Source organism: Diadema antillarum, unplaced genomic scaffold (assembly GCF_040938485.1).
Source record: "Diadema antillarum isolate AM-2024a unplaced genomic scaffold, OU_Dant_1.0 seq00001459_RagTag, whole genome shotgun sequence".
Classification (NCBI taxonomy): Eukaryota; Metazoa; Echinodermata; class Echinoidea; order Diadematoida; family Diadematidae; genus Diadema; species Diadema antillarum.
In genome coordinates, this window is record NW_027272204.1 from 312,954 (window position 1) to 324,446 (window position 11,493).

Consider the following 11,493-nt stretch of genomic DNA (forward strand, 5'->3'; position numbering starts at 1 on the left):
TCTCTGTGAGTTGTTTTTTCTTTTATTATTATCAGCCTTGAAGTTACCTATTTTATAATTATACACTTCAAGCTGAAAGGTCAGGACGAGATATGAGGGGCACCTTGTGGGTCTGGAACCACAAAGCATTTCATTGTAGCCAAGGCGAACATTGTTTATGTGATTAAAAGCGGTCACAAGGAGACCTTTGACGTGTTGGATAAGGCCTCTGACCTTTAAAGGACGAGTGAGTAATCCCTGGACTGAGTCTATCCAATGGAATCAAAAACGAGTACAGAAAATGCTTCTGCTTTTTAATGCTACATCTACTGATAGCTTCCGCAACTTCGAGCATGTCACTTTGATATCTGTAAGCCGTCTGCAGACAAAAACCGCGTGAAAACTGAGAGAGCATGCAAAAAAGGAGGGGGCCACTCCCATAACAGTTGGTAAAACTCAATCCTGGGTTTAGGAGGGGTTGGCGATTTTCGACAAACATAAAGAATTCAAATTCATATCCTACAATGAGATTATGGAAGGACAGGCAGCTCATGCAAGGAATCTACGAAGGAATAACTGAACAAAGGCTAATTTTTGTATTTGTAAAATGCATAGCCATCTCAGGTGACGAATCATTGATGCAAGTATACCAACCACAGCTTATTCAAGCCTCAATCTGATATGAAGTCCCTCTAAAATGTTTCAGTGTTGGTAGAGATAGTTAGTCTCGTTACCTAGCCTCTATCAAGGTGACTAATTAATGATCGCTGGTGACAAGCAAACGTGGCTGTCCCATACTGTATATGTACTATTCAACAACTCTTTAATGATTAATTCTTTTCGAAGGTGAGGTTATTGGGCAGTTAGAGATAACACTACATAATAATTGTTCCGAAGCTCCTTAATTCAGTATTTCTTGAGCTGTTAACATGTCTTTCTAATAACCAAGCCAATTTCTTCAGTGAACGACAAACGAGAAAGATTGATATACCAGTCCCAAACATTACTCCTTTCGCTGATCATAGTCATGTATCATAGGGTTTAAATACTAGTTGACAAATGATTACATAATCATTTTGAATATTCACGTCAGCGGGATATCGTTATTATTTATATTTCGAAATGCACCAAGTTGGTAACTTGTCAGGTGGTACCAAAGATTGAGAAATTTTATCTGAGGAATATGCTCACTATAAGAATTCAGCAACTATCTTGCATACGAATACATGAGTGAATAATCGATTTTCAAGCATTCCATTGCCTATGGCATGTAATCGAGGGACATCCAGGAGACTTGTATCTTCTGTTGCTAAGGAAATGACCCGTGTCATTTTAGCAAATAAACAGCCAAGTTCACCAAGAATACTAAACTATCATTTTAGAAGTCTTATGTCGAGGAGTTCATCAGTCAGTTGGTCGAAGTATGGGAGAATTTGAAGAGGCTTGTGTGATACGAATCGTAATGCTCTGCTGGCTTCACGTCCGGGTTGATCCACCGCACCATCATGCCCGCCTTCAGCGGCTCGATGCTAGCCGACACCAGCTTCGTGCTTAGCGAGCACGACTCGATGTTCCACTTTTGCGCGAAGCTGAAGCGGACGGCGGGCAGACCAATTTTCCCCTGGTGGCCCTGGACGTAAGCCTGCTTGAAGTTCTCGTTAAACTGCTGCATGTCGAAGATCTTTGTCTCGACCTCGCGAGTCAGCTCAACGGCATCGTGATCCTGCCGCTGCGTGCTCGTCCAGAAGAGTTTGGTGTTGCAGAGCCGCTTCGCGAACAGGTCGCCGTTGCGAGTGGTGATCTGTAGTCTGCGTCATAATGCAGATGAAATATTGATGTAATAAATCTCATTAAGGAAATTCTAAATACCGAGTAAGATGAGAATAAGAACAGAGCGTTTAAGGAATTTTTCCTTTCCCTTCACCCGACCAACTTGCTTAGATCAAGGGAAATTTGATGAAGGATGCAAAAAAAAATAAATAAATAAATAAATTAAAAAATCACTCCTTATCATCCACCGTACAGATTGCAAATATCGTGTTGATCAGTGAACTCTGATACAATGCCACTAACATTAACACTGACCATAATCATTCAGTATGCTTCGATTCTTTCATAGTTACATAAGGGACAGAATTGATAGTAACGTAAGTAGACCCCTCACATCTTCACGCTTAAAGAGTCAACCGGGCGAGATTTAAAATATTCCTCATAAATCTGTCAAGTTTCATGTATTGTCAAGATATTGACAAAATAACATTTCAAAAGATCACTTAATGTCTGTTGAACAGTGGCTGAAAACAAGATGATACATCCTTAATTGGCCTAATATAATTTCCTTTGGACAAGACGGATTAAAGAGAAAAAAAAAATCGATTCACACATGATCAAGAACTGACGATAAAGAAGAAAAAGAAATCGGCGTGAAACAAACGAATAAAATAAACAAAACGCAATGCATATATACCCTTTGTCGAAATTTTGCAGGATCATCTGTGTGTACTTCTGGTGAGAGTCCCGCTGCCAGGGCATGTTCTCGTAATGGAACGTCCCGTCCTTCTCCGTCCTAATTCTGGTGGTGACGGGGATGAGCTGCTGCTCGGGTCTGCTGGATGGGGCCGCCGTTGATGCTTGGCCGTCGGGTTTGAAGTAGATCAGGCAACCCATGGGCTTGGTGACTGTCTCCTCCAGCACGCAGGTACCCAGGAATCTCACGGAGATCTTAAACTCGTAAACTGCAACGGATTGATTCAAGATGGATTACCAGTCATCAAACTATAAACAGATTTTGAATGTTTCAGTATATGGATGATTTAAAAAAAAAACACCCGAAAGGACATTAAGTTAGGCCTACAATTAAAAATAGACTTAAAAACTCTGTAAAACCTTCAATATTCTGAATAATGCACATAGTTCGTAGAGTGAGCGTCTGAGGAAAAATGAAATGACAATAAACAATACAGCCTGTATACAGAGGCGGGCTGGTCATAATCAGCTGCTTTCATAGGTCCCAGCCAAATCATTTTTGGTTGGGTACAGCCATTTGTCTGCATCATTGGGTACCCTGGCATGCACGACCCTTTATTGTATCTTTGCTCGTAAGGAGTTACTTAAATATTTGAAGAAAAAAAAAACATGAAAAAACACAGATAAGTGTTTAAATTGTTTGTACCAAAGAAATGGCTTTATATGGTGTTGAAGTAATAATTATGTATTTCATCCATCCTCTGTATAATTATGTTGCTTCGAGAAATCAATAAATTCTATCATTTGAAAAAAAAAAGATATGAACATTCGCTAAAATCATATTATCATGGGTACACTGTCCATCGAGTGATGAGATTACTTTTCACAACTTCACTCTAGAGAAATGAAATTCGCGATGGACAAAAACGTTTCCTACAAAAAAATAAAAATATGCATAAGCACAGTTGCAAAAACGAGCAACTCTAGATTATAAAAAAAGGTAGAAACCTGTGCACGGCAACAAATACACATAACCTTAAAAACACCGATTATACGTACTGTAACACATATCATAAGCACATGTGTATGTCCGCTTCTATAGCAGAATTAGAAAAGATAATTGATCTTAAATACAATGCAGTTAAGAAAATGCGGCAGCATAATATTGTAATCTTAGCTGACCTTCTGGTAACTTGGGATCGCTCTCCATTGATGTGCTTGTGCTTGTACTTGTGCCTGCACTTGTGCTTGGAGAGGCTCGTACTTTAGAAGGCCCGGAGGCGGCGTCGTGTCTGTTGGCACTGGAAGTGACGCTGTTGGCGGCACTGGCGGGTCTGGGGCTGGGGGGAACTACTGCAATTTGGACTTCTTCATGCGTGCGACCTGAAGATTGATTGCCTGATTTAAAAAAAAATGAAAAAAAAGGTCTTCATTCTATAATGATATACTTGGCTTCTATCATGCCCTTAACCTTACTTGCTCAGTGACTTCTCAAACAAAAGACGTGACTGTGAAAACAACTAAACAAGATTACTTTCACATAAGCATGAAATTGCAATGTGATTGCTTTCGGCATATTTTCTTACACAGAGAGCTGAATCTGTTCTGTAGGTTCAATCAGGTAATGTCACTTCCGTTTGTACGCTATTTTGCCGTCTTTGCTGTGGAATGTGATGAGATCCTTACGATTTTTTTTACACGCGTTTTCAGTGTAATTATATGAAAACTCTTCTTGTAAATACGTGTAAATTCTTGTAAATACTTGGAATACTCACCGATGGATGTAGGGTTCTTATAATATATATAAAAAAAACAATTTCATAATCAGAGTGATTATATTATACTTTCGTATCAAAACACCCTGATACAGTGCAGTAAATTAAGGTTCAATTGCAGACTTTCACATGTGTGTTTATCGTAATACAGGTGACTCCCGTTATAACGAAGTCCTCGGTACGGATCGGCAGTTCTCTTTCGTTATATCGAAATTTCGTCATGGCCGAGCAATAAAGTTTTATAAAGATGTGTAGACAATTTTTGAGACCTCAATTTCTTCTCTGTTGTGACGAGAGTTTCGTTGTAACCGTGCTCGTTATAACGGGAATGCACTGTACCTATAGTAAGTGATGTGTATGTGTGTGTGTGCGTGCGTGCGCGCGTTTTTATTTGTGTGTGTCGATGACAGAAGGGGTAGGCGTAATTCTCGGTATCGCCAAAGCGCAGAAAACTTCTGCGCACTCCAAAAATCCCTGTCAAAAGGCGCGGTCAGACTGGCAAATAATCGCGAAGTTTAAGATCTCGAAGTTTTGCTAGTGTGACCGCACGACAAAAGATCGGGAAGACTTCCCAATCTTACACTTCGCGATCTTTTGCCAGTCTGACCGCGCCCTATAGATGCACTGTGGGATTCCTCGGTGCCATTGCTACTTCTGTTTGTCTTGCGCGCGTCTTAGTTCTCATCATGCAATTCAATGCAATTTTCGTCCGTGTTTCTTTCGTTGCCGTTTTTTCCTTTGGTTAGAATTCAACGCAAAAAGAGTTACAAATTTCTAAATTTTACTGATCTGCGGTCATTAGAACCATGGCTCGCTACTGCGAGGCTTCAGTGTGCTGGTCACATGACAGAAAGCGAAGAAATCTTCAATAAAACTACCCCTGCATGAAGACGGAACGTGACCTGAGCGCATTTATTATGCAGCCAAAACCGGGGCAAGTTTGTCCCCTGAGCTATCTCATATTAAATGCATCTAAAACGCCGCTCTGCGCACGGCACCTAGGTACTAGCGATACCGAGAATTAATAATATACAAGGTCGTTTTCGGACACCCTTACACACCGGCGCTGATTCTTGATCCGAAACTTTCAGTCGAGGTGAACGTCTCCATCGCTCCCCGCGCCTCCACAGAATCGATGCGCACGGACGGCTCGATGGCGTCGATGGTGTCCATGTTTGTCACGCTGTCTGTGGTGTCCGTAGGATTCTCCTGGCCGGCTGCTGCATAGAGGACAGGGGCCATGACTGGCGCAGGCTCGTTGGGGATGACAGGGTTCATCGCGTGATACATCTCCTCGTCGGTCTCCATTTGTTCTGTTGAAGGCGGAGAACAGTTTATCAAAACTGACAAAGGTGAGTTTATCAAAACTGACAAAGGTGATACACAATGAGAGAACCCTTAACCCGGTGCTTTCTTACTGCGTGTTTCGCACCAGGGAAACCGGGTAATGCAGTGCTTATTTTGAAGGACACTGTGTATAATGAAGTACATTGTATAATAAAAACAACACTAATTTGGTTACATTCAATTTTGCTGTTGAACCGGCACGCCACGGAGAGCATTATGATTGCATAATCAGCTACACACTATAACGCAATTAAATGCATATTTTAAACTTAATTCAGGAAAATGTTGACTTCATATCTGAATACAATCTTATATCTGTGTAACGTACTCACTGACAAGTTGGCAATGTTTATGTTTGCAAAGTTAGATTGCATTCAGTGCAATAATCATTATTTTTTAAAGAATTAGGCCTACCTTGCAAGCAACATCTGTGAACTAATGATTCTATTTCAGGCTTTTGAGAATATGGGGTTTCCAATGTGTTCCCGATGTATTTGAATCATTGGATGACTCCATTTTGGTTTTTGTGACGTACGAATGCGCATTCGTATTCAGATAGACACAGCTTCACACAAACTCACAAACACACGCAAAATTGAATTCGACGTGTTTATGGCATGAAAAATGTCAAAATAAATGTTCACTGAAAAAGCTATAAGGAGGATGATGGAAATGATAATGGGAAACCCTTGATAGAATCACTTATTTTTCCTTTTCCTTCGGTCCGAGACATTACATGTTCCACGCTAGACTTCAACCGATTGATTACCTCCATCCTGATTTTTACACATCTATTCTAATTATCATGAATATAGAAAGGATGGAAATTCCACATACCTCCAAAGGATGTATGTCCTGAAGTTGGACCAGGGCTTGTAAGAATTAACTAAAACAAAAACACAAACAAAGAGAACAGAATGCTAAAATTCTTGATATGTATGAAATCGTCCCAAAGCTACGCTTCCGCGTTCTTCTGCATTATCATAATCATAAACAAATTACATATGTTAACTTATTATCATTCACTGTGATGGCGTTTACAGTGAAAGAATTTCGGTGACGTATATAAAGTTATAGCTTTGTTGTGTGAAACTAACAATCCTTCAACCATATAATTATAAATCACAAAATATCATATTAAACCATAAAATTATGATTAAACAATCTTATATTTTCGGGCAGTGTGTCAAGTGGCTGAGAATATAATCGGAATCATCAGACATTTCTTCTATAGCTGGGACACAGTTTACTCTTCTTCATGGTGATTATGTTCTGTACTACAATGGGAGTGCAATATACTACTGTATAAGGCTTATTTTCTTTTTTATATTCTCGAAAATTGATTAGATTTGACATAGTGTTTGACATTAGAAATAGATACAAATTAACAAAATCAGAAACGTTTTAATTATCTATGTATCAACTTTTGCGTGATCGAAATCCCACCCTTATAAGCTCCAATAACTTAACACTGCACATGTTATATCAAACGGCTTTGTTTTTGTTTTTTATTTTTGTTTTTGCAATAAGTACAATTCATTCCTTTCAGGATGTATATCAACATGATCTTACGACTGTTTTCCCCACAGAGTTGAAATTCGTTTTATGAATAGTCCGAATGAGTGAAACTTCTGTAATATCATGATTATATCTATTCACGTTCCGATAATGTACAATCTATTCTACTCTAGACATCCATTCACATAAACTCACTATTCCAGAAGCAATTCACCAACGAAACACAATTATCAACCAACAAATATCATTCTTCGTTGATTTTTTAAATGAAGCAATACCCCAAAAATATAGCAATGGCAACTGGAATTTAGATTTATGTCCTATTTAAAGAAATGGGTAACTACACCTTCTACGCATGCATATAGTGATATACAAATACTTTACATTTCGTTGTGAAGTTCCATTTTGATTTAATCATTAACATGCGAAATGCAGCGCTGTTAAGGTCATACTGTTAACTTCGACTTCTTGGGGTGTTCTTGATCTCTGAGTAACACTCTGCAAACACTTATATTTGTGTGTAACAATCTTATAAATACGTGTAAGATTTCGAAAGCCCCACCCCAAAAAAGCAAACAAACAAACAAACAAACAAAAAACCATTACATTCTAATCAGAGTTAAGTTGAAGTGATGAAACAACAAGAGGAAGACAAATTCACTTACGCTTGGGTTGAGTTCATCCAGCAACTTCTGTACCCATTCCGCGTCCTCTTCCGCTGGATCAAAAATAAATGAATATAAATAGACTACTAGTATAAGATATGTCTAAATAAATAATGTGTTCTTACGATACCTACAATCTGATGAATACAGCGCATAGTAATATATATATATATATATATATATATACGCAAAACATAGAGCAGGTATATTAAAAGGCAGCATAGGGGCAGCATCCATGGGACGATGAGAATCCGCGAAGTTTTCCTTCAGGAAGTATGAAATTCGAGAACAATATTTCCCACATTATCCATATCAATCTCTCGGATATACGTGATGTTAAGGCGTGAATATCACATCATATCATATATCATATCATATATCATATCATATATTATCATGTACAAGATACCATCATCGCAACGCCTTGTATAACCATTGTCACTAGCACTCGTTGGTCCTTTGTTATGATTGTCTTAGTGCATGTACCGGTCTAATTAAGCTGGTACCGACATTGAATAAAGCAAAAATTAGGCGTGAAACCGCTTGTTTATATTTATAGCAACAATCACTGAGTCGCAAAACTGTTTGAGGTCGCTAGCTAAAACTGAACGTTGAAATGGGTTGCATACATGTTATACATTTCGATTTATTTAACACTTTCAGTAAAAACAGAGGAAAAAATACAGAAAATTGACAACACCACACTATAACAGAGAAAATAATGATCACAATAAGCATCAGTATAACATTACGAATATACAATACATTTGAAAGTATTCGGAGACAGACAGAAAGGCTATGCCCTATATAAAAGTATTGTCCCAATACTGTACTATTTCATTCATAGAATATAAAAATATTGTTGATTTAAAACATTTCTTTACAAATTAATACACAAATATATATTATGCACACACATACACACACAACACAGACATATTTCATAAGAGAACAATTTATAATACAGTTTCAGCTACTGATTTAAATCATGTATAATCTTAATTTTCTTTTAAACACATTCAGCGATGAACTCTGTCTTATTACAACCGGAATCGGTTGGGTCCATAAAAAAATACAGAATATATTATAAGATGGCAATGTTCTGGCGCCAGGCAATGTAAATTTATCTATGATTCTCACATTATATCTTCTGCTATCACTCATTTGAAAATATTTAATCAAACATTTTGGAAGAATCTTCCTAAAACATAAGTACATAAAATTTGCACTTTGAAAATGAAATATATCACTGGATTTTAAAATCCTCAGATTAACAAATATGAGCGATGTATGGGCAAGAAAATCACAGCGATAAATAATACAGACCAGTTTTTCCTGCAATAAAAACAATCTCCTGGCATTGGTCATACCTAAATTGCCCAAGCTATTGCACAGTACTTTAAATAAGGCAATACGAGAATATTATAAAGAAGAAGCAACACCTTTCTTGACAGAAATCGCAATTTATAAAATATCCCTACATTTTTTGACAATCTCTTGCAGACGACACCAGTATGTTCGTTCTAATTAAGTTTGTTATCAATTTGTCACACCAAGGAATTTAATCGAACAAACTTGATCATAATGTCAATCTTTAACTGTAATCTTAATTTCGTTACATTACAAATGATATGGTTGAAAGATGGGCAAAGACAACTGAAAAAAAACCCCGGAAATACACGAAAAGAAAAGAAAACTTAGACGTTCCTACCAAATAATGAAGAGCGGTTTCCTTTTCAATAGAAGCTGTCGACGCAGATGTAACCGATTAAAAAGAAAACGGCACAATTGCCTGGCACGCTTTTGGTCCGAAGTGACTACTCCAGGGCTAAGCTGAATGACTGTGTCGTTTCAGGTCTGGCTAACTCGGGGGCAACCACAACCAATATATAGGGCTAGGTGCGTGCTACATGTTCGGACACGCGTGAATATGCAGAGCAAAAATATAACAAACCCTGATGAAGCTACCGTCAATGAACAAGAAGAAGCACACGACACCAAAGACACAGAAGTACTATGACTAGTATTGCTTAGACTTGTTTACACTAGTCTTTTTCATGACAAATCCACAGACACCCACCCACCCACGAGCAGAACACACATCGCACTCATACTCCAAAGTCACTGGAGGAAGAGTCCCACACGCGCGCGCGCTAGGGGAATCCCCAAATATTGCGCAATGCGACAATAGTGGTCATGCTCGCCGCGTCGACATTACGCAATCCTTGGAGTCAACGGTGCACGTGCTCGCGTAACAGTCATCATCCAACTTCTCATGGTGTTTCCTAACCCAGGCATGTTAGGCAGACAATGTTAGTATATCAAAGTAGTGAATATTGGACGAATAGCGGTGATTTTACGTGGAATCGGTATCAATCTCTAAACTGCACAAAATTTCATGGAACTACTGTGAAACAACCTTGTCTGTGTCGTAACAAATTGCAGTCAAGATGTGAGATAATCAAGGAAACCAGAGTAGTACAACTGCTGACAAAACAGATGCCTCTTGCGTGGTAATTTGAAAAAGATGAAGAAGGCAACGAGGGAAAAATGAACAAAAACGAGGGAAAGAAGAGGCAAAAAAAAAAAAAAAAACAAGAGGGGGGAGGAGATAAAAACAAAAACAAAACATGGAGCCGCAGCAAACATGGAAGCTAAAACTATTTTATCGATATACCGAAAAAAAGCCGGAATACATCAGATCAACAACGCAAACACACAACATAACCTTAAAAAAGAAAGAATTTTCTTTTTCTACGTACATCTGGGTAAATTTAAGGAAGTTATCACTTTAGTTATTACTATCAATTATTTCACTATAATCATTTTCATGAAACATAATTATTAACATTCGATTTATGCTATTTTTCTATTCTCCTCCGCCAAGGAAGTTACGTTTTCATCTGCGTTGGCTCGTTTGTTTGTTCGTTTGTTAGTTTTGTTTGTCTGTGTGCAAAATAAATCAAAAAGTTGTGGACGGATTTGAATGAAACATGAACAGATGAATCCATTTTGGTAGTGAATAGTGATTCGGGAATTTGTATGGATTTTTGAAGGATTTAAAAACAATCTTTTTGCAGATAAGGTCAATGACTTTGAGAGTTCAAGCTGTGCTCTGCTCTGGCAAGGCGCCGCGCAGCTGGAGGCTGATGACGTTAACAAAAGACTTCTATATTGGGAAATGGTATGTACTGTGTGTCTGGGTGGAAAATGAGTTGCTGGCCGGGTCGGCGGAGGTCTGTGCTCTCCGAGTGCGTTTCTAGCTATAAATATAATTATCAATACCATTATCATTACTTACTTTATCCACAATCACCAATATAATTATTATCATGATTGTCATCATCACAGTTTATTGGTGTTATTGATAATGTTGTCACAGCCCCCTCCCCCCCCCCCCCCCCCCCCAGCCAATCTCATCTGCCTCCCATCCTGCCGGTGTGTAATTCGGACCCTATACTTAGTACTTACTCTGCTGAGCGTATCCTTGCAGGCCTTGAGTCATGGCGAGCACGGACTGGGGCGTGGTGTCCGGATCAACGTGGTTCAAATCTCACACTAGTATAGCCTTCACTTCAAGCTGAATAAAATTTGTTGTGCCTTCAAGTGAATTCAAACCAATTTATTTAATGTACGTACTCTAACATGTCTAATGAATACTCTAACGGGTGTCTATAAAACACTACGTTCGTCATTCATTCGTTTAGAAAGCCATGCGTTTTGTTGTAAGTGGCCTCGTACAT

At 38.5% G+C, this 11,493-nt stretch overlaps 1 protein-coding gene across 1 annotated transcript; it reads right to left on the minus strand.

Annotated features, from left to right (window-relative positions):
* Positions 1-465: 465 nt before the first annotated feature.
* Positions 466-11,286, minus strand: LOC139709709 (uncharacterized). Its single transcript, XM_071621665.1, has 7 exons — positions 11,222-11,286; positions 7,751-7,803; positions 6,405-6,453; positions 5,282-5,533; positions 3,628-3,843; positions 2,447-2,714; positions 466-1,787 (listed from the first exon to the last, which is right to left on the minus strand). Exons 1-7 carry the CDS (start codon positions 11,253-11,255, stop codon positions 1,388-1,390), a joined length of 1,272 nt encoding a protein of 423 aa, XP_071477766.1. The 5' UTR covers positions 11,256-11,286; the 3' UTR covers positions 466-1,387.
* Between the last annotated feature and the right edge of the window lie 207 nt (positions 11,287-11,493).